This window comes from Pipra filicauda, unplaced genomic scaffold, assembly GCF_003945595.2.
Source record: "Pipra filicauda isolate LSUMZ 115617 unplaced genomic scaffold, ASM394559v2 scaffold6_size6359152_pilon, whole genome shotgun sequence".
Lineage (NCBI taxonomy): Eukaryota > Metazoa > Chordata > Aves > Passeriformes > Pipridae > Pipra > Pipra filicauda.
The window spans coordinates 4098071-4125768 of NW_024104865.1; the positions used below are offsets into that span (position 1 = coordinate 4098071).

The 27698-nt window shown below is 39.4% G+C and overlaps 2 protein-coding genes across 4 annotated transcripts in view; one reads left to right on the forward strand and one right to left on the reverse strand.

Moving 5' to 3' along the window:
• ZNF106 (zinc finger protein 106) overlaps positions 1-6809 on the forward strand; it is a 41474-nt gene extending 34665 nt beyond the window's left edge. For all 3 annotated transcript variants that reach the window (XM_039388958.1, XM_027748462.2, XM_027748489.2), the window contains exons 20-22: positions 782-853; positions 1479-1625; positions 2635-6809. In XM_039388958.1, the coding sequence (XP_039244892.1) occupies positions 782-853; positions 1479-1625; positions 2635-2691 (276 nt within the window). In that variant the 3' untranslated portion in view covers positions 2692-6809. The remainder of the gene's footprint in view (positions 1-781; positions 854-1478; positions 1626-2634) is intronic.
• A 4-nt stretch (positions 6810-6813) lies between these two features.
• The window catches only part of CAPN3 (calpain 3), a 29972-nt gene continuing 9087 nt past the window's right edge, over positions 6814-27698 (reverse strand). The window contains exons 4-24 of the mRNA XM_027748530.2: positions 27109-27242; positions 26520-26688; positions 25755-25895; positions 23239-23322; positions 22758-22843; positions 21953-22030; positions 21364-21524; positions 20640-20809; positions 20008-20019; positions 18625-18833; positions 18071-18107; positions 17503-17517; positions 16255-16356; positions 14816-14893; positions 14076-14133; positions 13405-13469; positions 12293-12361; positions 11659-11737; positions 9993-10109; positions 9461-9519; positions 6814-8861 (exon numbers count right to left, since the gene is read on the reverse strand). Coding sequence (XP_027604331.1) covers positions 8835-8861; positions 9461-9519; positions 9993-10109; positions 11659-11737; positions 12293-12361; positions 13405-13469; positions 14076-14133; positions 14816-14893; positions 16255-16356; positions 17503-17517; positions 18071-18107; positions 18625-18833; positions 20008-20019; positions 20640-20809; positions 21364-21524; positions 21953-22030; positions 22758-22843; positions 23239-23322; positions 25755-25895; positions 26520-26688; positions 27109-27242 — 1950 coding nt within the window. The 3' untranslated portion in view covers positions 6814-8834. The remainder of the gene's footprint in view (positions 8862-9460; positions 9520-9992; positions 10110-11658; positions 11738-12292; positions 12362-13404; positions 13470-14075; positions 14134-14815; positions 14894-16254; positions 16357-17502; positions 17518-18070; positions 18108-18624; positions 18834-20007; positions 20020-20639; positions 20810-21363; positions 21525-21952; positions 22031-22757; positions 22844-23238; positions 23323-25754; positions 25896-26519; positions 26689-27108; positions 27243-27698) is intronic.

The window sequence follows — 27698 nt, forward strand, 5'->3', positions numbered from 1 at the left end:
CCAGTAGTCTGTTGTGGGCATTCTCAAATCAAAGAAGTGTTCAGGTAAGAAGCTTAGTGACAAGCAAAAGATTATAATTTTCTGTAGCAGTCTTAGTAGTAAAGTGTAGTCTCTTAGACACAACAGATTGGCTGGTGCATCCTAGTGGCAAATTTCCGAGAACTGAAATGAATAAAAATAACAAATGGATTCTTTAGCTTGCAGAGTTTTCTGTATTATGCAAGGAGTTTTTTTAACAATGAATCATTGTTATGGGATTATAAATGTCTAGCATCCTGTTCTTTCAAAAGGATAGTTTCGTGTGGAGCATCTGCCAAACAAAAATGGTATTTAAGATGTCATTTTGCCTTCCTTTTCAGAATCTGCATCAGTCTTTTTGAATTTCTGATGTTCTTCAACCTTCCTCTCCATCCTTTTTTGATATACATATAACTGGTTAAGCCCTGGAAATATATTCAACTTGACATTTACACCTGCTTTTTTTTTAATTTTACTGAATAGTAACATAAAACATATTTTAAAGTTTTCTGAACTGTTATACACATGACACTATCAACAAAAGAGGTTATGGAAACATTTCTTATTCACTAGTAGGTTTTTGTAAACTATGAATGCAAATCTTAAAAGAATTAGGCTATTATCATTTTTTAAATAAAGCCTTACCTGTTGATATTTATTGTTTTTCGCCTAATACCCTCTACACTGAAGCCTCCTTCAAAGTTTTACTTCATTTTTTTTTCTTTATTCCCAGCTTGCTTATCCACCAATGTTTCTTTTACAGATCTACACTGGATGCTATGATGGCAGTGTCAGAGCTGTGAGGCTTAATCTGATGCAGAATTATCGTTGCTGGGTAAGGAGCAAAATGTTTAACCTTCCTTTATTGTAGAATTTCCTAGGGGTATTCTCTATACTCATTTAGTCTTGGATAGCTTGACATTTAATTTATTATAATTAATTATTTTTTTAAAAATGTGGATGTACTTTTTAAATGTAGGTATATATCACGAGTTCAATTTTACATTGTCTTTGGTGTGTATATATATGCTGTGGAACAAGTTGATAGTTTAAGTTATTTTTCTTCCTGGCAGTTTTTAAATAGTGACATGTAACTGTTTAAAACCAAAAACTTAACCTGAGTGACACAGACAAGCTGATTTGCTCTGCTAAATAAGTTTAATTAAATTCCAAATGACTCTGTCACAGGTAAGCTTAAATCTTGTAAAGACTTAGTTCCTGTCTTCCTCCTGTCATTCCTGCTGATGGTCTAGGCTTGGATAGAGGCAGGAAGAGTTTCTGTAAACTGTAATTAAAGGAATAGAGACCATTGAAAATAGAAATGCAATAATAAGATAAAAAACTTAGGGGAGTTGGCATGTGTGTTAGCAGTTTTGGAAGAATATTGTGAAGTTGCAAGAATAAAAGGATTGGCTAAAATTCTATTTCTCTGGCTTATTCTGGTATGTTTTTTCTACCAGTGGCATGGATGTTCACTGATCTTTGGAGTTGTGGATCATCTGAAACAACACCTGCTAACTGACCACACCAATCCAAATTTTCAGACCCTGAAATGTCGTTGGAAGAACTGTGACGCTTTCTTTACTTCCAGGAAAGGTTCCAAGCAGGTACATGGTTGAAATAATGTGGTTGTATTTGATAATACAAAATACTTTATATCACCACAATTGTGGAACTTGATCCTATTTCTCTTAAAAAGGGTTAAATTTTTCTAGTCTTGGCAGACTTAACTGTGTACAGTTACAGTCATACAGGGCTTGCAGGATTCACTTCAGCCTGTGACAGATGAAAAGTGCAGCTACAAGATATGGTCCATTTAAAACAGTTTCATCAGTTTAAAACAGTTTGATTGTAAAATATGTGGAAATGGTAAGATTCTTAAAATATTAAAGAAATTCTACTCAAGATATTAGTAAGCTTCTGTAGGAAAAAGATATTTTTAAAATGAACAAACATCAGCCTTGAAAACAGGTTTTTATCCCTTTAATTCTTATCCATCACTACGCCTTTCATTGTTCCAGATGATGATGCTGTATATTTTTCACGTGAGATTGTTAGCAAAACCAATTTTTAAATAAATAGTGGATAAATTTCTGAGCAAAAGTTAGCTCAGATTGGGAAAAAATTAAGAATGCATGGGTTGGGCTGAGTGATGTGGAAAGGGTTGGGTGGTGGGTGTAAGGAGGGCTGTTACTTATAGGCTGATTGATAAAATACACATTTTACTCCTTGGCAATATAAACTACCTTCCTTTGAATGCTTTCCAAAATATGGAGAAGGAAGGGGTTTCTTTGAGAACTAAGAAATCAAAGTAGAATCCTTAATTTCTCTTTAAGCACTGGCTTTGGATATGATGTGTTTATCTGATTTGCTCTTCTAGTCAGAAAAAACCTGGGTTTTATTTGCCTTAAATTATGTGGTATTTGAAATACTTTATATATGTGATTTAATAGCTTGACATTGATATTTATCTTTTTAGAAGCTTTAAGCCAAACAAATGTATATTATTTAGAATTCCACTTTCACTGAGGCTTCCAGAATCTTTTGCAAAGTTTTCTGTGAGTTTTTTGTGATGATGATGATTGTTTTTAATTGACTTCTCTGGTTCTTTTCTAGGATGCTGTAGGACACATTGAAAGACATGCTGAGGATGACAGCAGGATTGACTCATGAAGCTTTTCACCTCCCACATTGGGAAGTAATTTTATATGTCAGAATTATTCCAAATAACATCTGTTCCTTTCTCCAGTCTTCCCTCTTTCTTTTCCCACTTGGAATGTAAAAACTGAGTGGGGCTGAAATGCATTGCTATGGAGACTGCAGGTTGTGTTGCACTCTGTAGAAGCAAGGCTGGTCAATTAAGATTTAGCCCAAATTCTTGCAACTTTTTAATTCATTGACAGACGAGAATATTCCCTCCTCTTGTCTGCCTCGGTTTTTATTGTTTGGGGTTTTTTTCTGGTGGTTTTTTGTTTGTTTGTTTGTTTTAAGATGTATAGTCTTTGGGAAATCCAGAGGGGTGTTGAGAACTTAGATTCCAATAGGTGCTGGTGTTTGCAAACTCAGCTTGAGGCCTTTTAAACGTCTAAGACATGTCTGTTTTTATGTTGTATCCAATTTTTTAGCCGATTTTGATAAAATTCTGCAAACTACAATATCACAAATTCTAAATGTAACCTGCATTTCTGCTGTACATTTTTACTTTCTTCATAGAAAGAAAAGGTATTTTATGGAGACTGGAATAAATTAATTTTTTTAATGTTAATTGTAACTTATTTTTTATTCCTTATCTAAAAGTTGCTATAACTGGCACAATATATGCAGTGATAGATACCATACCTCCTGATGTATTTTGTTTATTTGTGGGACAGCAGTTATTTCTTGAGAATTATGTCAGTAGCAGCAAAACAGCCAGAACAGTGGCTCTACTCATGTGCTTTGCAATCTTAGTCTTTTTAAATATAGATCTTTATGTACAAGAAAGAAGTAAGTGGTGTCTGGTTTGTTTTAGTTAAAGACCAGCATAACCACTACTGTCTTGGTACAACACCACAGTTGTATTCCTGATTTTATTTGAAATCTTAGTGACTGAGCTTTGCAGTCCCGTATCTTCAAACTAAGAGAAATGCAAAGGCACTGCCTGTCTACGTGCATCCACTCAGGCAGTTTTTTGTTTCTGTTGTTAACTGTCTTAATTAGCTTGGGCTATGTCAAGTTCACAAAATGTCAACTGGAAAGAACTGAGCAGAATTTTAACATCTAAAGTACTCAAGCAGAAGCTGAGGATACGAAATGCATATCACATGTGAAAGTCTTGTTTCTACTAATGCACAGAAAGTACCACAGAGAGGCCAGTGCAGAAGGGAAGGCTGTTTCTACTTGTCAGAATTCCTTTGCAGGTGTCCCTTGATGGGGAACACTTCACCTGCGAAGTTCAGTAAAAGGTACTTCTTGCACTTGAGATCCTCTCTCCCATAATGACACCAGTTTAGCAAAGAACCCTCTTAACGTTGAGACTAATCCAGCAAGGAGCTTTGTGTTCACTTTTGCCTAATTTGCTGCTCTGGGTAAAATAAGCAGTTTCCTTAAACTGTAACACGTGAAGACAGACCAGTGTCAAACTGAGCTGCTTATAAATGAATCCAGGGCTTTTCAAAAAAATTTAATGTACTATTTTTATGAGGCATCTCTTTCACCACTACTTTGAGACTTGCCAGCCATAGACCAAATAAGATTTATAGCCTCATTCTTTGACTATAAAGAAGCCTTTTTAGGTGAAGAAAGTGAGGGAAGCCCATGGATGTTCCACTGCCATCAAATGGAGGAACTTCAGGGCCTTCTCTGAAGTACACTGGTTTTGTATTATCTTAGTGGACAAGCATTTCTTTGTAATTGCTTGACATTGATGATGTTTTTTGTGAGACAGGAATAAAACATGAAGGAGATGCAGTAGCATCCTACTTCAGTCTCTGAGGTTCCAGTGCTTTTGTGGTGATTTGTTTCTGGTTTCTTGGTTGGTTTTTTTTTATTATGTTTGTGGATAGAAAAAAGCCCCAATATGTGGCTCAGACTTCAGGCTGTTTTGAGAGTGTTCTTGTTTTGGTTTTTGGGGATGTGTGTTGGTGATGTTGTTTTTTTTTTTTAATCTTTCTTTCTTTCTGTTGTCTGTGGTTGAAGCAATTCAATAGAGAATCAGGTTGAGGGAAATCTTTAGGCAGTGTAAATGTTTTCTGATGGAGGCTCTAATGCTCTAAAGTCTCTGAGAGTGTTTGGTTTTTTTAATGACCTAAAAGCAGAAGACTGCATAATACTTAAACCATTTCCAAAAGTGTTGATATTCAAGAGTTCTTCTGGGAGTTTTTTGAACAACAACGAGGGAGCATGTAAGTGTGGCATAAACAGTGTGGATGTCTCAAGCTGTCCTTCCTGGACTTTGCTTGAAGTGAAGATGCGGAGGTGCGTCCCAAGGACAAGCATGTGGGGCAATAGTAGCATTCTGAAAAATGGTGTGTGAGAGTAGATTTTGTTACTTCTTCACTGTAATTCTTCACATTCTTTTAGCTGTTTTCAGCAATGCGTAAAGATCTTTCTCACTTGCTGTTGCAACAAAAACAGTTATTACACTTTATTTGCATTCCTGATTGCTTGCTGGGTTTATCTTTTCTGGTTGGTGGAAGAAGTCTTCCTTTTCTTGTAGTCCATTATATTTCCTGATCTGTCATCGAAAACAGTCCTGAGAAGTCTGGGCCTCTGAAGTCCAGCTTTAGCAGTGGTGTTTTTTGCTACTTTGCAGGTCATTTTAGCTATATTGTAAGAAACTTAAAATGGATAAGAGGTGGGAAAATAGCAGAGCTGCATGAGTGAAAAATTTTGCTTCATTTATTATGATTTTTAAAAGTCCTTAGGGATTCAGAGGAAAATGCTGCACTGCTTTGTCATGAGGATGTCTTGAAAGTATTTGCTATGAAACTATGCAGCTGTGAAAATCTCCAGGCTTCTCTGGAATTCTATGGAGAGGTTTCCTATTTGTTCAGGTAGAATTCAGTGCAGATTTCACTGTTGGCCATTCATTTCTTCTGTAGGCAATTGCAGAAGAGAGATGCCGAACTAATGAATTGGCATGGTATTTATTAATGAGATTCTCTCTGGTCTTGAAACTTAGAGTTTTGACTCCTGATATACCTCCAGTCTAAGAGTATAATGACTTTGGGAAGGAACTATTTGTGAAATTTAACAGAGTAACATTTGCATGAAAAGCAGTATTGCATGTCTGAAGCCAGTTTCAGGATTATTTGTTTTTTATTTTGTTTTGGTTTTTTATGCAAGTAAGAAGCTGTGGGTAAAAGAGTGAGTGGAGTGAAGGTTTATTTTGTGGTTAGCTGTGGGGGGTTTTTTATTAGTCAAGTATTAAATAATGAGTTCTGGACTTGCTATATGGTTGACTACGTATGGTGGGGCCATTTGGGATTGGTCCATATTTGTTTCTCCATTCTCTTTCAAATACAGGGAAAAATACAGCTATCTGGCAGTGCAGAATACTCTATGGCCTAATAATGCTGCTTCTGTACATGGAGGGAGATGGAGGGAAAAGTGCTGCATCCATTGGTACACAGATGCATTAAATATCCCAGCTTCTGTTTGCCTTGTGTCACTTATGTGTGGATTACAGACTTTAAACATATTGTCAGCACATAAGTTGACTTCTGCAAAATAGCAGGAGCTTGGCTGTGTGGTGTGTTTGAAGTAGTGCAGTTCTTAATGCACATTTTCAAACTGTACAATCATGCCAGATGAAGGTAAATGATAACTGCAAACTCGCAATAAATGCCAGGGAAAAGGTTTTTGTTGGGAAAATATTTTTTTTCCCTTCTGTTGAATTAAAACACAGGTACAGGTGACTCTTTGTTTTCAGGCTTGTATGGTACTATAATTTAAACAGCCTAAGTTGTCCAGAGTTGCAGTGAGGGAGGATAAGGAAACGGTTTCAGCTACTGTTTGTAAAATAATTAGTCTTCAAAGAGTAAATTGTGTAGGTATAAATTCTGTTGTATGCACCTGTCAGCTTCTCAAATTTAATTTTCCTGTAATGTTAAACAGTCTTTTTGAAGAATGAAAGTGGAATAAAACAACTTGATTAAATATGTAGTAATTTAAACTGTGTAGAACATGTGCACAGATTGACCCTGGTTTTCTTCTCTCACTTTGGTACAAAGCTGTGAGTGTAATAATGAAACTTTACATGGCAAAAGAAAAAAAAAGAAGAGAAAAAAAATAAAGTTCTTTATATTGTTGTGGTTTGTCAGTCTGATTCTCCTTTATTTTAAATAGAATGATTCTTTCATAGGATTTGGTAGAACTTGACTTTGTTCTGAATTTTTTTCCTATTTTAAGAGGTCTGGATAAAATCAGACAAGCCACTTTGAAGCTCCAGCACTGGCAGGAATGTTATGAGTGTGCAGGAATCTCAGACCTAGTCATTTGGCTGGGAAATGGAAACTGTCCACCCAGCTGGTGCCTCCAAGATGACGTACTGACTGCCTTGCTTCATGGCCAGGGAAGTTGGTGGTTCACTCACCAGGACTTTAAGGACCAGTTTTGAATTGCCAATTAAAAATCCTGATTTTGATCTTTTGACTGACAGATTTTGGTTTTTCTCTGACCATCCCAACTCGGAGCATCTCTGCCATACTTTTTGTAATAGTAGCTTAATGGAGATAATGCGTGGCTGGAAGCTGGGGCTCCAAGTGTTCCAGTCATCTTAAAAATTATTTGTGTTAAAACAAAAGTAGAATTTAAAGGAGAATAAAACTTTTCTTTAGAAAACTATAGGATTTTCTTAGTCTTTCAGAGTAAGTTACAGTGCAAGACTACATTAAGAACTTTAGTCAAAACGTTTTCTGTTTTAGTGACCTTTCAGTTAATGTGCTACTCACCAGAATAACTTTGAGTGGATGCTATGATTTGTTTTTAAAATTTTGCTTTACAGTAGTTGATTGCTTTGCTACTTTTCACCACTAGAGAACTAAGTAGAAGGTTCTTCTGACAAAATGTGGTCCCTTTTGCATGTTTTGGTTTTTCTTCCATTTTTTATATAGAAAAAGGGTTGGCCTGTCATCCTTTAAGCTGATAACAAGGGAACCTCTCAACTTCTCAAATGCTTTCTTTTTTTTTTTTCTAATGCTTTCAAGGAGTAAACTGGCAAGTGTTTTAAGATATTAAGCTGATTTCACGCTTGCCATAAAACTCAAAAAGCTGCTGTATATTCAGGAGAATGATGGAAGAGCGCTCAATGTTTCATCTTCATCTGTTCTTTCAAAATAAAATCAAAAAAGCTTAGGCCAAAATCCAGTTGTTTTTATTTTTAGTTCAATTAAAGTAATTTCACTTGCACATTGTAATAATATTTTTGAAGTGGTCATGCTGACATTGTGTCTGATTCTGCAACAAATCACCTTTTGCAATAAAGAAATACAGAGTACTGTACCCCTGGGGGGTGGGGGAAATGTGTGTGTGTGTGTAGATAAATAGATTTGTATGTATAAGAGGTTTTCTACCTTGAACGGTAAACAAGTTTCTCAAAGTTATGAAGAATGTAGTTACAATGAAAAACACTTAGAATGTCCAAATGTGTAATTAATATCTCACGAGGGTAATAAAAATGAGAGCAAATTTCTCAGTTCTGATAGTTTTGCTGAGGCACTAGATCGAGCTGTACTTTGGTATTGCAGTCTGTCATGTCTTATCGTCACATTTTTAGCATAGCAGAGATCCAGCTGGCACAGCCTAATCTATAACAATGTGATTGGGATGCATAATACTAATGTAATTAGCACAATCTCATGTGAAATATTCAGTAAATGTTACAAAGAGTCTGAAAGGATAATACCAAAAGCAGGGCACAATGAATTACTAATTACAAGGTGGCAGTAAACACCTCTGACTTCCACTGTTAGATACAGCTCCAGTTTCACCTGACTTGAGGGAAAACCTTTCTAGTTGTCAGCACAAGCAGAATAACATTGTATGTTCCATGTCTTTACCATGCAGAGAAAGCTTAATTAAGTCATCAATAAATTAATCCATGTTGCCCAAAAGAAAAATGTCAGGATGCTATAAAAGTAGTTACAGAATATGCACACTGTTGTGCCTGCGAGAGTATGGTTGTCTCTTTTTCCAGGGGCTTATTCCCATGCGCTGTTTATCTTGGCAAGTGAATCACATAATTAGGAAGTGTTCTTGTTTGCCCTCGGGATGAATGGTGCTCATTACTCAGAAGCATTGATCGGTTCTTGAGAAGGTGGCCACTGGCTCCAGTGTTACGCATACATCGTGAGCTGCAGCCACTGAAAGAAGAGTTAAAGGATGGAAGACTTGTTGGTATCCTCTAAAAAATTGTATTGAGACACCACCCTCTTCTAGCTGGAAGGTGACCACTTGCTGTCACTTAGTGGCAGTGGAGAATTTTTTCTTGAGTCTCTTGCTCGTATTTCTCCTTTTGCAAAAAGTGAAGGGTTTTTTAATGGTCTCTGTAGCAGAGAACATGCTTTTATTTTGAAACTTTCTAATTCCTCTTAATGAGATTTTTGAAAGGTAAAGAGCTATGTTAAACTCCATTATCATTTAATGCCATATCACTGTATTTGATCTAAATTGCCTCATAAAAAAAAATCTCAAAAGTTTTTTGAAGGGCTTTAAAGGTGATCTGAAGGATCTGCAGCTGTAACTTTCAGCACCAACTGGGGTCTTACATAGCAGCTGTTGCTGGCAGATCATGGATGTTTTCTGTGTAAAATTGGTAGCAAAATTTTTAGGAGGTTTTGCGACCTCTTATCAATTGGATGACCATTCAGACAAACTCTCTTGAGAGCGTATACAATGAATAATAAAATTAAAATTCAGTATTGTGACATAGTGTTAAAAATACTGGCATAAAGCAGTTTACCTCCAGAACATTGAGCTTAATGATGCCGTCTCCATCTTTATCAAAGGCGTGGAATGCCCCTAAAACAATGAAACAAAAATATATGGCGTAAATTAAATTACTGTGCGTGCAAAGATGATTCCCAGCTAGCAAACTAAATGGTGCTCCTGTTGTGATATGCGAACTTGCGCAGGTATTTACTTACATGGTCAGCGAGTGTTCCTGCTGTGTTTTTCCTTAGCTCATTAAAGGAGAAACGCAGTGTTTCTTTTATGCTTGTATGAGACAGCTGTAATATTTTTGTTTCCCTAAGCACATATCTTTAATAATACCCTGCACAGGCAGTAGTGCTTTGAAGAGCTTTGCTGAGAGTATGATGGGGCCCTGAGCAGCCTGGTCTAGTGCAAGGTGTCCCTGCCCACAGCAGGGATGTTGGGACAAGATCGTCTTTAAGGTCCTTTTCAACCCAAGCCATTGTATGAACCCATGATTCTGTGACTGTGTCTGGGGGGAAGAGGGGAGGTGGTGCAGTAGAACAGGGGCAGCCACTCACTGAACATGGCGTCCAGGCGCACGAAGCAGCAGATGAAGCTGTCAAAGTCAATGTTCATGTTCTTGTCTGCGTAGCGCATGGTGATGATGTCGTAGAGCTGGTTGTTCAGCCGAAACCCTGCAGAGGAGCAAAAACAGGGCACAGCTGGGCCATGGCTGGGGGAAGTGCTGGTCCAGGAGTGGTTTGGCCATAGGTGCTTCCCAGGCCCAGCTGAGGCTCAGGCTGGATGGTCCTGCTGCAGCTGCTAAACAAAATGAAGTAAAGCTAAAAGGAGCTTCACTGTGTCCAGCTGCTTTCTTAAAACAAGAGTAACATTTTGAAATTATGATTTGGGAGGGCCAGTAGCGTGTGAGTTACCTCAGGCTGTAGGTATGAAAAGGAGAGCAGCAGACACCAAAGAGTGTGCTGCTCAGCTGGGCCTGGTGAGAACAAATCAACAAAAACTGGGCGACAGAAGCACAGGAGGAAGTTTCTGTGAAAACACAATTACACAATGGTAAAAAAATAGACAAGGAGGCAACCCCTTGGTGTGGTGTGACTGAATTGTGGCACTGAATGCTGCAGCATGCGACCATGCCTCAGAAGGGTCTGTCACAATTTGGGTACAGCTGTTTGTTGGCTAAATGTAAAGTCATGCATGGCCTATGTGCTGTAAGATCCGAAATGGTTACTGTAAAGTGTCATCTTAGTTCTAAAGTCAGGGTGTGAGGTATTTAAATATTTTCTCTTTTTACATTGACAATTTTCCTGGTGAGAACAGAAACCTGGAAAATAAAAATTACCCATATTTCTACTGCAGGAATCCAAATCCAGATATAGTTTTGTCTTTAGCACAGGATCAATCACTGATGTTTTGTAAGTACAAGGTAGCCATCTGTTTCTCTTCCTTGATGTGCCAAAATACTACTGAAGACAAAGTGTCACTGACATCATCCCATCTAGGTTTATAATGATACTACAGATTTTCGGATTAAAGAGATCATCTTGCTGCCTCAGAGAGCTAGTAAAGACATTTGCAGAAGGAGGTGAGCTCTCCAGGGGAAGAAGCACACCAGTGTGTCTAAGACAAGCAAGAAAAGTCAAGTCTCTCTTTACAGGATGAATTTCACTAACTGCAAGTTTTGCAAAAATACTTTCTTCTCATTGTGCAGGTAGAAGAGACTGAACCCACAGTGGCTCAGTACCTAAGAAACATTAACATGACTCAAGAAACATTCATCTGATTGCCTCTGATGCAAACTTGGGCACCGATCTGCTCCATCTGGGTTTCTGTACTGTACTGTACTGTACTGCCTGTACAGTTGGGTTGAAGGTTTTCCACTGTTCTCTGTTTGTTACTTACACAAATATAAAGAATCCACAGCTTAAATAAGAGCAAATGTCTTCAGCACTCCCTCGTCTCCCTGAACAGCAGGACCCCGAGTAGGAGATCCTTAAAGAAGCAGAGCATCACTCATGGGAAATTTAAAGAGAAGCTGAAGAGACCTATTTGGCTGTCAAGACATACAAGGCTTGCCATTTGGATATTTGAAAAGCTCTGCTGGTGCAAAAAAATATTTTATAATTTCTCTAGGGTCTGTCTTTGCAAGGCAGCACTGTGTTTCTGATCTCACCCTGTGATACATCAAACAAAATAAGGTTTTGGACACTGTGCATGGAGAAATACCTGCATCATTGACTGCATTGCGCATCTCATAGCTGTTAATGGTTCCTGAATGATCTGTGTCATAACGCTTGAAAATTTTCTGGAAAAAGAAAAAAATAAATACATAGTAGTAATAAAAACTTCTCTTGCATGTAGCCAGTGAGTGGATATAGGATGTGTGCCTCAGGCACTTGGAGGCTTTGCCATATGCCTTATATTCCTGCTACTGGGCAGTCCGGATTGTTGGCACAGAGCTCCTCTCAGTCACAAAGTAAAATAATTTAGATCCAATTTTTGGGAAGCAAAAAGCCCTCCCCTGGAGACTCTCCTTGTTTGACTTGAGTTTATGCTGTTAATCCTTTCTCTTGATTGTCCTAATTAAGCTATTTTTGAGGCCTGATTCTAGTTCCCATCATTCTCCTTCTTCAGATGGTAAGCCTCTGTGCTATTCCTATGGGGAGCTTCAGAAATTCAGGCTATTTGCTTAGGCTGTGAAGTAGGATGAAGAGAGACATTACTTTTCATTTTAGAAGCTAATTCCCAATATTTTTTAGCCTTTCTTTTTGCAGTAGTGTATGTACAATGTTCTGGTTTTCCTACACGACTTTTACACTGCAGAAGCTGTGAAGAAGGGTGATGTGAATACCAGCAATACCTGCCAGCTTTTAATCTTGTCCCAGAGATGTCGAAATTCATCAAAGTTTATCTTCCCTGAGCCATCTGTCTGTGATGCAAATATTCAGGTAAAAAAATAACAACATTTTTAAGATAAAATTAATTAAGTCTGCAACTACAGGTGAAGGGATGAATGTGAAACTGAGTTTAGTATCTCCTCAGCATTAAGAGCTGGCTGAGCTGTGCAGTAAAATATTTTTAAACATTTTGGTTATTGTGTATGGCATATTGTTTCAGGAGTGTGAAGTACTGCTTGTACTTTGTGTAGAAGCAAACTTCTGGCACAGGAGACAGCCTTGCTCCTGAAGCTGTTATAAAAGCATGAGTAGGATGTTTTAGTGGGCTCTTCTGAAATGCCTCCAAATGTGAAGCTCACCCAATATTTTTTAAGACAACTGATCTTTACCCTGAAGTGAAGCTCTTTTTGCCTTGCTTTCAAATTAATTGAGGACTAAGCAAAATGTTGACTAAAGCTATTTACAAAAATGTGTTTAGGCTCCAATCATTATGGCTCTGGCTTGCAGTTACAGTTTTGTTCTGGTTATGTTTGAATGCACCTATGTCCTCTCAAAATCATGTGTTATGTCAAGCTGGGAAACAGAGTGATGTTATAGCAGAGGTAACCCCATGTGGCATGTTGTAGTGTGTTTTATTACGCTCGTTCCAAGACAATTTCTGTAGGCAATGCATGCTGAGCATACAGTAGAATATGTAATACATTATAAACTCAAGGAGAGAAATATAGTAAGTTTGTTGGCAAGAACTATAGTTATGTTGGGTTTGTTTAAAAAAAAATAAATCATGCTTTAGTACGTAAGCTGGCCAGTCCCTGATACCTAAGGAAGAGTATCATAGCGACTGATTTATTCTGTAGTTTTCTGTTTTGGGATATATTTCTCTGCCAACTACATTAATGTTGAGATGACTGGAATTAAAACGTAACCAAACTAAGAATGCTGTGTTATCTGACTAGAGTCTACAATGTGCTGTTTTGCTTCCCTGGCTTACTAAGTTGTATGTGTGTGTGTGCGTTGGTGAGAAATAGTGGACTAGCCTGGTTTCAAGCACTCCTTTTTCACCAGAAAAGGATACATCCATTAAAGCAATCATGCTGCGGCAGGATTCCAATTCAAATCCTTCTGACCTTAGGTCCTTATCTGAAATAAACGATCCCAGATGAATACAGATAATGCAAATCAGCAAGTGATTTTTTTTTCCTCTCAGGTGCAACTCTAATCAAAGCAAAAGCCAAACCTACTTCCTTCATCCAGTAAGAATTGAGTGTAGAGAACTGTGAAAAGACTCTAAGTAATGTTACTGCCTGTGAATTAGAGATATATTTCTTGACTTGTTATATACAGTAAAAATCTCTGGAAAACTCTAAACTCACTTTCAAGTTACTAAGCAAGTTCAGGGTCTGTAAGCTAAAGTTTGCTAAGCAGGGAGAAAGGTCTGTCTCTCTATTAGGAATTTTTTTAAAGGAAATTTGCAGACTGCTAGAAATGCTGTATTGTTCTGTGTGGTACTTCCAATGAACATTTGCTCATTTCTGAATTATCAGTACTTGATCATCTGTAGAGATCACCTCTGTGAAAAGTTCAGCTTGCTAAAGTCGTGGATGCAATGTCCATGGAAATGTAACTCGGAAATTTCTGAGTTTGAAAACATAAATAATTTTTAGAGTGAAACTCAGAGGCGGGGGGTTATGCTATATCACAGATTTTTTTTTGTTGAGGGTTAGTAAAAAATATGCTCAAACTCACGTTTTTTTACGACGTTATTGAGAACGTTCCTAAGTTCTTCAGCATTGATCTCCATGTCCTGATGGAAATGTGGTGAGAATATAATTGATTACAATGTTCTTTACTTTTTATGGATATTTTTTTTTGGATAAGACTCTAAAGTCTTTGGTCACTTTTCAGTATGGCACATACATGTTTCAAACTAGAGAGCGTTCTAGTTCATATAAACATTAGTCCGAATCTTTCTTGAGGGTGCAGTATAAGGTAGGTCTGAAGTTACCATATAATGCTTATTAAACTACAACTAGAAGAATGACCAGTAATTTCAGTGTATAAAACAAATAGCAAAATCTGAAAATCTTTGTATCCCATTTGCAGCCTATTGTTTTATGCAGTTCTTTCATCTGTTTTTACCTTTAACTTTCCTTGTTAAGCATATACTGGAGGGCATTGCATTTCTAACTTGTTTATACTTGCTGTGCAAAATAGCACCTTGTAGTAGGGATGGAAGAAAAAGGCTGAATTTAAATGAGGCTCCCTCATACACAATGGGAATAGCTTATACTACATCTGAGGATAGCTGTATGCTTAAGGGGTTTTTAATTTGATTTTACTTATCCTCAAATCTCAAAGACAATTTCATGGAAGGAAATTCAAAGCAACTTTTAATATTCAGTGTTTTGAATCCATGAAACAATTGATTTAGGTGCTGTTGTGGCTAGGCTGCTTTGATGGCAGACAGGGATCAATTACATACTCACATCCCCTGCAATCTGTCGGAAAATATTCCTGAACTGTATTTGCTCTTCACTCTCCTCATGACCTTTTGCTGAAGAACGCTGAAAAAAGACAAGCAGAGATACATCCTGAGCCCTGTGGGGAAGAGAAAGGGCCTGGATGGCTCATTTGCCCTCACATGGGGCATCATCTTAGTGAATCTGGAGCCCTTTGGAGGAATGGGTTGTCCTCCTGTTCCTTTCCCCATTTTTTGGTTAATTCTGTTACTTAAAACTGTCAAGTACTTAACTTCATCCCATTGTTCTCTTTTCTATTTGAAGGAGCCTAAATGATTACTTTCACTGGCAGTTATCCTCTAATTTTTTGTTTCAAAACATTGCAAATGAGAAGTTTGGAGCAGAAGAAGCATATCATAGAATCACAGAATGGTTTGGGTTGGAAGGGACCTTAAAGATTATCTAGTTCAAACCCCTCTGCCATGGGCAAGGACACAATATCTGCCTCATAGCCACCCAGTAGGCTATAAACAACCAGATGAGAGCTCTCCATAGTGTGGGGGGCCCGTTGCTGGAAGCATATAGCATGTGAGGCAGAAGTAAACAATGAATATGAAGCTTTCTCAGACACGTGCAAAGGGCAAGCCGGAACTCTGAAGCTGATACTGAAAAAGGAAACTAGGAAATTATATGTCACAAAGTTAATTTCTTGGCTTAGTTCTTGTTTTTGTTTGTCTAAATGCAGAGGGAAATTTAGATTGGTTCCCACTTGGCCACCTGTGTGCTCTGGCAGTCATGCAGCAGAACAGCACCCTTCCTGTAAGCAGATGCTCCAGCCATGCCTCCAGACGCCAAAAGCCTGAATGTGGGATCTGGTTGTCACATTTCTTGTCACTCACCCACCTGCAGGCAGAAACTCTGAATTTGCTACTCTGCTTTCCTCCTCTCTGGTAGGGAGGGAAAAGAGGAGGCATTCAGGAGCTCCTGGGTTTACTCATCCTTTATCCTCTGGCCAACCGGGACTAGTGTAGGGGGGTGTAGTTTGTAATAGGGAGAGGCTGTGATCATTGCCGGGATCTTCTGAAGCCCTTCGGGTGCATTTATGCGTATGTCCTGTGTAAAGCAGGTACTGCAACAGGGGGCTGAGCGGGAGTGAACTAAACTTCACTGCTCATCGGGAGGGATCTCTCACAGCTGGGATCCTTGTATGATGCAATCATGAGAGAAACCAGATGTTTTTAAGCAACTGAATCCTCCTGCAGAGGTGTTAAATAACTGAAGAGATAGTCTCTGTCTGCTGATTCTGATTAGGTCCACATAAACCAGATAAAAGTTATCCTAAGATTTGATGAAAAGCTGTTTAGTATCTTAGGACACGTCTGACCCATTCCTGTGCTCTCCCCAGCCACTCTTTCATGCTAGCCAGACTAAGCCCTATTTCCCCCTTTGCTTTATGCTACAGAAACCTTTTTCTCATCTGTTTGGTTTTTTTCACCATCTTTGCCAGCATCTTCATCTGCTGTCAGCTCTTTATTGCTGTTCGCTCTGTCAGAAACAAAGATGATAGGCTAGAAGAAGAAAGAAAGCAAAAGAGAAATAGAAATTACGCAAGAAGTAGTGGAAGGGAAAATATTTGGTGACAACCATTCTGTGGTAAAGTGCATGCAGCAACAGCGCCCACTCCTGAGAGCATGGTCAGAGAAGCCAGGTCTCAGAATGAAAGAAAAGAAAGAAAGAAAGAAAGAAAGGTGGAGGAATCTCTGAAGTTACTGTTCTCCTTGTGCTAAAAATAGCTGCAAAAGTCTTTTTGCCAAATAGTGCAATTTCTGGCTTCTAGCTTTTCTTTTCAGAAAGCCAGTAACCGTTTGAATATATTTGGGTTTTGTGGGTTTTGTTTGTTTGTTTGTTTTTCAGTTGATGCGGGTTTCGGGGTTTTTTCTGTTTTTAAGCAAAATAAGCTTCCCAGATTCTCATCAGTTAAACTGATGAGCTTGCCCATCTCTTTGAAGGACAGTAATACTGAAAACAAACACAATGTAAATCTTACACAGAAAAGGAGTATTTGTGTAGGAGCTTGTTAGTTACATGAAGCATGTTTTTTCTCTTGCATGTATTGATTCTTGAAGCACTCAGCTGTAAGCAGCCACGTATATTTGTCCTGGTTTAGTGCACTTAAAACAAGGAAAACTGCTAAAAGATGTGAATGTAGAGTACTCTAGAGTGTCTGATTACATTTTCAAGGTCCTAAATGTGTTGTGTAGAATCAAAAATAGAATCCTGGGCTTTGGTGAGCAGAAACTTCAGGAAAAGGGAGTAGCTACATTAGGCAATAGAAAGCAAATGTGAGGGCACATGTCTGAAGAAGGGGTGCTTTTCACTAGCAAGGGGTTTCAGAGTGCCTGTGAAGGGGAAGGAAGGAAGGGCAGTTCGAGCAACCCAGAGGATCAGGCTGATAGAGCTGAAAAGCTTCTGTTACTCTTTTACCACCTCTTTGAATGAGAGGGGTATATGATGCTAATGCTATTTCATTAGAATCCGATGTAGGAAGACAAAATCTTTGCTGCATGCAAATGGCCTCATATCCAGTGCCCTTCATTAACTAGATCAGGTTCCAGATGCAGAGAAATGATGATACCAAGGAACTCTGCTCCTGCTGCATGCATTGAGTGTGCTCTTTGCCTTGCTGGCACTTAGCACATTGTACAAGTACTTACCTTGCCCTTTTTCTTCTGTATGAAAAGAGACAAAATTAAAAAGGGTTTGATCAGATTATGCAGAGCTGATGGCAAAGTTGTATTTTTTTTATCTTTCCCTTTCTCATATTAATCTTTCCCATTCCTATATTCATACAAATTTTACCATTTCCTATGTTCACACAGCTTTCAAATCACCAGAAATGAGGGAACAGGCACTCACCAAGGAATGGCATACTGAAGGACAGACATTGCAAAAACCATGTCCCATCTCATCTGGGGCTTTGTCCACTTGAATAAAATCTCTACTCTACCTTGAACCTGTCAGTGCAGTGGAGATTGAATTTCTGTGCCCATAGATCACTGATACCTGAAGTGGCAATTAAATTTTGGTCTGACCAAATCAGAAAATAGTATATACAAAGCAAGTGTCAATAAAAGTATCTTGATGTGAAAAAACATGGGAATTTGTGATAAAGGAGCTGTCATGTGGCTGCAAATGGTTTCCTGCTGTAGGTTTCCTTAGATGTGATGCTCCTCCTTTCCCTACCCCTATTCATACACAAAAGAGGACCAGGACAGTACTTACCAATGGACGCTCCGCCTCAATCATGTTTTCAACCTCCCTAGTAGAAAGCAGAAAGTAAATAAATCAGGAAAGTGACTGTTCCCAATGTTGCTGGGTTTTGTAGGTGGTTTGTAAGCAACCACTTGAACTTTCTGAACAGCCAGTGGTGTGGGCTGGCTTCAAGCATTACAGCTCCAGGCTCTAGGTGTTGCTTTTTCCCAGTTTAAGCTGAACATCCCAAGTACCATTTCCAGGAGGGCTGCTGCCTGATTTACTCCTGTAAAGAGCCTTGATTACAGTGAACTGGAAGTAAAACAGAAGTTTTTTGGTCTTAGTAAATGGCTAATGGTTTGTTTATAAAGGACATCCTGCAAATAGTAAGCTTCTCCAAAGACGATTCAAAGCAGGTTCTTGTTAGACTATAGGGGAAGCTTGGGGAAATGAGTTTGCAGCTTGGAGTTTCTAATGAGGTTAAGAATATAAAAAGCCGGGTGCAGCAAACTGGTAACATGACTTTAGCAAACCAGTGAGCTGACCTCCGCCTACATGACCAGATGAATGGATCTGCAACTTACTCTGAAAGACTTCTTTTCTCTGAGAAGACCCTCAGGATGAATTCTCCCTCCTGGTGGGGTTCGTATGTAGATGGGATGATGACGTACTCGCTGGGAGGTAACCGGAAGCGCTCAGAGATTTCTCGCATATTTATGTAGGTCTTACTCCTTGCTTTGGAGGCATTGTAGAGGAAAAAATCCTTCTGCAAGTGGTGCTTAGTACCATGCATCTGCAGAACAAATGAGTCAATTTGTCTTCAAGGAAGCCTTGCCCATTCCCCAGATGGCTTGCCATGTGGGCAGTACATGGCTGCGACAGGAAACAAAGGAAGCAGCAGCTTAGCAAGCTGGGAGCTGATGAGTGGTGACACCTGGAGGCAGATACCAAGTCTGTCACCTAAAAGTTGCTACTGACTGAGTCAAGTTGGCTTCTGAGGGCTGCTCCACGGCCCACCTGCAGAGTGTGTGGCTGACTTCTGCTGTGTAGGCATTTTTATTTGACTGTTTTGTTTGATGCTGAGTTGTGTGTAACTAAAGTTCAGCTACTTTCCTTGGAGGGTGGTATGGCAAGGAATGGTGTATGCAAACTTTTATATGCAGAGTGGTGAAGTGAAGGTGCTTTCTACTGGAAGCATATCCTTGTCTGGACAAAACATGAATTCTGTATCTGCTAAATGAACATGACAATCAAACATGGCATTGGTTCAAATATGAAAATTAAGTTCGAGAATTGTGGGCTAAGAACACTTGCAGGATATTTTCTGCAGATATAATCATCTGTAAGATAGTCAGTAAAGAAAACATTCAGACTGTCATTTTCATGTTTTCCAGGTAACAGAGCCTTCAGTTGATCTTGTTAGCAAAACTTGTAATGCCAATTATTCAGCTACTGTCAGGCTCATAAAAAATGTAGTCTGTATACTTTTAATAAGCTTTCTTCAATGGCTGAAAATACCATTACTTTTCTAAAGAAATTCTACGACTATAGAGAAAACATTGTGACTGCAGAATATAGGATATTGGCTTTATTTTTAAGAGGAAATGGAAATGGTTTAGGGTGGTTCTGCATGAAGTGCAGAAGCAAAGTGCTCGCTGGCACTGCTTCCTGCAGCCCAGGCTCACTGACTGACTGTGCAAGCAATGGCCAGGTCTCTACAGAGTAGAAAAGAAGGACTGAGGAAGAGGTGCAAGTGAAAATGGGGTGCAAGTGAGAAAGAACTAAAAATTACTCACAAAATGTTACTGATAAGCACTCAAAGCAGAAAGGTTAGCAGTTTCACTGCTGTTATATCCCTGAAAACGAACTTGACTGGGCAGTCTTCTGCTGACTTACAGATAGGCACTACAGTAACACTAGCTGTGAATATACACCAAGGTGTCAGTCTGTCTCGATTCTGCACATACCTCTTTGGGTACCTTAGGGAGAAACAAAGAAAAGAAACAGTCAGAGCTGCTGGGTGAGTACTCTTGTTTATAGATCATACAGAAGGGCATTCACATAGATTTCTGGGGACATAGACAGTAATCAAAATGCTCCTAGTTAGATAAGAAATTTCCCACTTCCATTTTAGGTTTCTTGGAGTCTACATGAGATCAGTTAAGATCTGAACTAAATATGTTTGTGCAAGGGACAAACCGACTTTTTTGTCAGGTCAACAGTAGGGACAGGTTAATTGCTGTGTATGCATCTTGGATATGTTTCCTTTTTTGCACTCTTCTGCCAAAAAATGTTTAGTTTCAGAAAGGACAAAAAGAAGATTGAAGAATATATGGGAAAGGATATGTTAAAATCTGGCATTAGGTCACTGTAAGAGCCTATAAAGTATGTTACTTAATAGATGGGGTAAACCCTGAGGTTACTATGGTACAAACAGTTACAAAGACTTGAATTTCCTTCCTTACTTCCAGGTTTTCCCTGACTTCCTTGCAAAGCAAAAATTGCAATTCTTGTAATCAGCCCGAATGATTCAGTGACTCTGTTGGTAAATGCATACTGTCAGCATTTGTGACCACAGTGCAACCAACAGAGCTGGTACCTCATAGATGGCAAAGCCAATGGTATACAGGCTGGCTCCCAGCTTGCGCTCTTTCCTCCTGTTTTTCTGCATCAGTGCGACAAGGAAGCTGCAGATAACCTCTTCATCCTCAGGATCATCATCTTCCTCCAGGAGCTTCAAGCGATACTGGGGATTGGTCCAAAATGTATCTGTGAAATCCCACCAACAACCCAAAGAAAATAAGTAAAGCTTCAGTTTTCTAATGATACTCACAATCAAATAGAACTTTTAAGTTTCCTGCCTGTGGCTCCTGAGGGAAAGGTTAAAGATGGGCTAAAACATGGATGGTTTTTTTTTACATGTTATGGCTTTTACTTAATTCTAACAAAACTGCAAAACAAAGGAGGATATATGAAGAACTGTCATCTGATAAACTTCCAAAGCCCCTAAAATTATCACTAATCCACTACAGTGGATTTCCCAAGTGAAATCTGTTAGAGTGAAATTTATCTCTTTTACTTGGGGCACTGTGAAGTGTTGGAACAATGATTTATCTTCGTCAGGGCTGCCTTTTGGGCTCTTAGGATGTTCTGTCGCAACATAGTGACTGAAGATTTCCAGCTAACAGTTGCATGCCTTGTCCACTGAGGAAGCAAGGCTTTTCCTGTAGCTGAGCACTGATCAGGCTGTGATATGACTTAGCCTTTAGGATCTAATGTAGTCCTCATCAAAGAGGTCGTATCTGTCAAAACCCTTTTCTCACCTGGATAATTGCGGCAACCTCCAGCTGAGCAGCCTCTCACCCAGCGCCCTTCATTGACGGATACAGTCCAGGTTTGGAATTTATCCACTTCCAGGGTGTCTGGTGTGAGGTTACAGATCTCAAGCTTTGTGAAGTGCCTCATGAAATCTTGAAATGGCATCCTGTAGGAATTGAGGGGAAATTGAACCCAAATGGATTTACATGGTGGGCAATTGTCCGAAAGACCCACCTGGAGGAGGTTGACCAACAGTACTGTCAGTATTCAAACAAGTTTGCAGTGGGAGTGCCATGTTTTCCAAATGCTTTTGGTCTGCTGGTAGGTCAATTAACACAGGTATAGCTCCAAACTCAGGGAAACTGAGCTGAGAGGATGGTATGTAGGAAGGGTGATGGAGCGTTTGTGGAAGTGTAGCATAATTACACTGTGTTGGTTGCATTGAATAATCTCTGGTGAGAAAATGAGGGAAGCACAGAGCAGGACTTATTGGAAATATGAAGGGGATCACTGCAATGGTTTTAGCAGATTTGTAGTACTGCAATGTGATTCATTTCTCCTAGAGAAGCACAGGTTTTTGACTGATATTCTCACCAGAACTCCCCATCCTCCATGACCTTGTGCTGCAGGCGGATCTTCTCTGCTTCGTTAACAGAGTTCCACTCCTCTGACCTTCAAAGGAGTAAACAAGTTAAGTTGTGATTTGCAATACAGCTTTCATTAAAATTTCTACACTTTACTGTAAACATCATAGAGGGGAAAGGCAAGAGTCACCTTGCTACATCCATATAGACTTTTAATTTGTGAGCTTTGCAATCATTTGTTCTCAATGCAACCCTCCTCTTCACATGCCCTAATAAAAAGAACAATTGTCCTATTTCTCTCTGCCTTCTCTTCAGACTTCCCTTTAACAGTTCTCAAATATCTGCTGAACTGTGTTAATTTTATTTAGCTTGTATAGCTTGTAGGAAAAGGTGTTTCCAGACTATCATTACTGAGGTAGCTATTGAAATTCCTCTAGTAAAACACACTGACACCTTGCTTCATTCAGTTCTTTCATAACTTGAAAGATTTTTCTACTGTCACATCTTGTTTTGAAAATGGACATTACTGAACTTGATAGACAGTAAAATCAGATTTAATGTGTTATTATACTGGGCTCTCTCTTCATTTCCATTTTTTAAAGCCCCTCTTAACACCTTGTTTAGGTACCCTTTTTTTTCAGCTTCAGCTAAGCACTCAACTACTCAACTAAAATCGACTTCCAAGTGCATGTGTCAAAATGACAAAAAAAATTCAGACACCTCATCATTGAATGTTAGGGTCATGCACAAGCTGCATAAGGGCAAATAAAGCTGCAACTTTTTTTTCAAACCACATGAAGCTCCTTTTTACTCACTTGTCACTCCAAGGTCCGTTCCATTCCACCTGTCCCCAGGGGTTTCTCAGCCGTACCAGACGTAATTTTTCCCCTTTAAATACTGTCTATTTGAAAAAGAATGCAACAAGAATAGACTGAGAGGTTCAAAAGAAATATTCTGCCTTTCAAATTGCTTACACCAGCTTCTCCAGTGATGGTGCTTTCCAGGGCTATAGCCCAGCCTGACCTGCTTGGGGTGAATGCAGGAAGACCGTAAGATCAGGAGGTGGCTGGCTGTGACCACCTTTGCCCAAGCGGTGGAATATCCATTTCCCGAGAAAGCAAAGACTTAGATAGGTTTGTTTCTCCACAAGGCATTCACTTATTTGAATATAAATTTGTTTCCTTCTCTCATAATTTGTTTTGCTTTTTACCCCTCTCATAGCTTAGCTGACATGCACAGTGCTAGGCCAGTGTAGATTACAGCTCCCCACAGCTGGAGGAAAGGGACTGTACATACCTCTTCCACAGCTGTCACAGAGTAGGCATGACCTTTGACGAGCCCGCAAGACATCCGGGTTTCATACTGCATTGGCACTATGGTCTGTTAGACACAAGATAAAAACTTGTGGGAGTCATGTAAAGCTCAGTTGGCTGCTCTCAGGCAGATATTGCCACCCAGGGCTTTTGGAGGGAGGATGACACTGTTCAGGTGACAGGACTTTTTGCCTTGTTCTCCTCTCTGTGTTTGTCAAGGTGGTCAAGCTTAGTGCCCATAGAATTCATGTTGTTGGTTGGAAAGGAATGAAGCATGAACTAAAAATGGAAGAAGTTAATATTGATTTGAAAGGACATTTTATGGCTTATTTCCCTTTTCTGTAGACTATTGCTTTTTGCACTCAGAACATGGTAGTATATAGCATGCTTAATCAAAGTAATTACATTTTCCTATTAGTAGGACTATTCAGCCTTTTCTAGGATAGTATGTTCTTGTATAGCTCAGTAAGGTTATTACATATGAACTGGAAACATCAGAGCAAATCAACATCTAGAATACCTTCATCTTTACACGTGGCTATCTTATCACAATGGCATTTAAACACTCTATTTAATACACTATTGCTACTAACTGACACTATGTTTTTACTTAATTTCCTGTGGAAGTGGACATTTTATTCCATAATTTTTAAAATCATCATGATTGAATTTTTTTCCATCTGACATTCAGGAAGGGCATAGCAATGTGTTGCTCAGGTGTAAATACATTTGTTGTCTTAGTAATCAACTTTTAGTGTGTCTGATAGATTTTTACTTGCAAATCTCAGAATGCTGGTTATCTGGGAGATAAAGAATTGAGAGCAAGATAGTAGATGCACACAGGTTGCTGTACTTGTAGGAGAGATCACTGGCATCAGTTGGAGGGGAAGGCCCTACTACACACACGTGGACCATGTGCAAAACATCCCCTCCTCTGTTATGTCTGTTGCTGGGACATGATTGCAAGGCCCTGCCAGTAACTCTGCCACCTCTTCTTTACATATCTGATGGCATGAGAAAGGCAGGGCTGGAAACAGAGGAAGAATTAGTAAGGTCACACAGATACATTCTCAGCTTGCACAGGGAGGATCTCATCCAAATATTTCCTGGCTGTTGCAATTATTTTCCATTATTTCACTTCTGCTTCTGGTTTTTGCTTTCCCTTGATCCTATTTTCATACTTTTTATGCCTATAGCCTCAATTCTATTTCTTTTTTTCTTAATTTCTACTCATGTTGTTGCCATCATTACTTGTCAGAACCCCTTTCTCTTCTTTCTGTTTGAGAACATTAGCTTCTGATGTCCTGGATCACTTCTCAAAGAGCAGGCTTTATCTGCCTTTTTCCATCAATAATCATGATTTTTTTTCTGGTGGTGGTTTGGGAATATGTAATAACCAGCAGCACAACAGCTTCTGGGGCGGCAAATATAGAAAGAGTTTTGCAATCTTCTTTCAGTAGGCAGTCACTGGGGAGGAAGTTCTCCCCCCAGACATGGGTGGTTTGGACAGCCATGCTTGCAAAACAAGACAGTTGTACTGGGCTTTCCTGAAGAATTGCAGCATTTCAGTTTTTTAGGAAGAACTAAATATGAATGTGAAAAGAGGAAAAATCAGCTATTTCAGCTGTAAATGCAGAAGAAAGTTTGCACAACCAAAAATTTTAGGTGATGTAATTGTGGAGGATTTTTGTTTGATTTCCACCCCTCCCCTCCAAGCAAGAGATGTAATTTCATTGTCATGGAAATGCAGCTCCCTAAAGGGCAAGGTATGATAGAGAAGGAGAAGGCATCGTGTCCCTCTACAGACTTGAAAGCTTTTAAGTTGCCTGATATGGGATTTTTCTTAAATGGTTTTAACATCCCCCTCTTTATTTTGCAAGATACTTAGGTATGCTGGAGTTACTTTGTATTCCATCGCACATATAAAACTGAACATGTTTTTCGTCTTCCTTGTTGGGCATTTTAAATGAGGACTTTAATGGCAGTAACATAAAAGGAGCATCCCTAGAGCATTCTCCTGCATTTGTGGGCAGAGCACTCAAAATAAATTCAGGGCTTTTGTGCCTGGAGTGAGAGCTGTGCAGAGCTTTCTTTTGGTCTCTTTCATATTCCATGCACACTCGAGGATCTTGTTCTTTCTTTCACATTCTACACACACTCAGGGATCTTGTTCTATTCTAGTACTTTAACATTTTTGTTCTCTAGCACCTGTGCAAGAGAGGGACTTGATAAAATCCACTAATAATTTTCTTTTTCTGGAAATTATAAGTCTGTGCGATGAGCCAACAGCCCTTTGCCTCAGTTTCAATGAAGCCCTTTAATATCAGTCATTGTGTTTGAAAGCACTGAAGTCTTTTAACACATATGTCAAACACATTTCTTTAGTGTTGGGACAATTCTGTGAAGCCAAACAAGGTTTTAAAAACATAGGTTATAAGTTTCTCTAACAGTTTGTAAATAAAAGCACTGTGAAGTCAACTGCTTAGGAGACATACGAACCCAGGCTGGCCTCTCATCTGTCCCCTGGTAGTTTGCAGTAGAATGAGTCATCTGTGCATTTTCTAGATTCTTCACCATGCGAGCAATGAGTTCCCCAATGTCGCTCCTAGGAGCTGATCCATAGGAAAAGCCCAGGTTATCCTGGCACAGAGAATGGGAGAAAAGTATCATGCAGTATGATGAGGCAGGGAGAGAGAAGAGAAAGGGTAGAAGAAAGACGAGTTGTAAAAGATAGCCTAGATTACTTCTTTCTCATAATGTCCACAGTTATCTAGAGTGGTCAATAGCAGCATTTGTTCTCCCACCTTCACTGCAATATCTCATTCCATAAAGTATTAATTTTTTAACTTTTAAATTTACCACAATAAATCAAGACAATCTGAGGCCACATTGGCAATAAAAGGTAATTTCCTAAGTATTTGCACACTTAGCATCTTTAACATGAGGATTTATATCTTAACAGAGTTGCAGCACTCCCATACTAATCTTATTTCCCTCGGTGAGGGTACTGAGGGGGCAAGGGGTGCTGGTTTTGCTGGTACCCCTTCTCTCCACCTCCATGTTCTTCTTCTGTTTATTTCCCTTTTGGCACTCACTATTTGCTAATGGTCTTTAATGGGGATTACTCCATCTCCTAGAAAAGGATGTTTTCTATGTGGCCTAAACCAAGCAGTTCCAAAGGTGGTATATATTTGGTTATGAATGGAGAGGTCCCTCTCCTCTGCCATTTCCTATGGCTTATCTGCAAAATTCATATGGACTCACATCAATGGAGCTGGCCATGAGGGATCCTCTGTCAATGGCATGTTTCATGATTTTATAGATATCTTTAGGGGCATCCTTTATCTCGTAGAACTCAGTGACTCCTCCAGTGAAGTCCTCCATGGCTTCGGTGGTGTTGCCTCCCTTCAAAGCTTCATATGACCCGTGGAGTCTTAGAAAGAGAAAAGAAAAAGATTTTCTTTTACACAGATAGAGATACCTCCCTATATATTTATATCTATCTTGTGTGTGTATAACTACAGCTATGTAAACACACATCATATAAAAACCCCCAAACCATCTGCTTGGAAACTCACAAGTTAAAAGTTTTAAAACATGCCACCTGCACAGATAGGTTAAAAAAAAGGTATGCTGAAAATCAAATGTAGATTTTTGAATGAGTAGCAAAACTTCCTAGAAATTATGCTTTAGCCCATCCCCAATTCTGAGGCATGAGAAGCTATGGGAAAAGGCATTGGTACGTTCAGAGCCCCTCTATGTGCTTGTTGTAAATATTGTGTGCAGTGGTTTAACCACCTCCCCAGCCCGAGCCTTGAGGGGGAGCCCGTCACAGTCCCACATTTTGTTTTACTTTGCATAGGCCTTTTCCAGGAGGGCACTCCAGAATTCGTTGCGCTGGGAGGATTTGGTAAAGACCAGCTGGTTGTTGTACGTGGGTAAGCAGTCATCGATGACAACGTCCACCCAGTCTCCATAGCGCCAGAACTGAATAAAGGCAAACAGAAAAACACTCTGGATTGACTTGGTGCAGGAAGGGGGAGCCTGGCTGAAAAGTCAGGCTGAGAGAAGGGAAACGTGGAGCTCAACTGCTTTGTAATGTGGCCAAACCTAATGGGAGGGAGGCAGCTGTACTGAATTCCCCTGGGCAATGTGTACAGGACAGTGAGAGGTCCCTTAAAAGAATCAAGGGAAATGTGGAAAGCAGTCAACCTTTTCTGAATAAGAAGTTCTTTGATAACTTGTTTTGACAGACCAGCTGTTTGTAGGCCTAAAAATAGATGCTTTTGCCAACTACCCATGTATCTTTGCTGGCTCTAGTGCTGCATCTGAGCAGTGAGGCAAGACTGGACACCTGTTCCTATTCCTTATGCACAGAACACAGCAATCTGGAAATGCTTCCTTGGTGGGTTAATGCTCCCTAATTACTTGTATCGGCTGGCC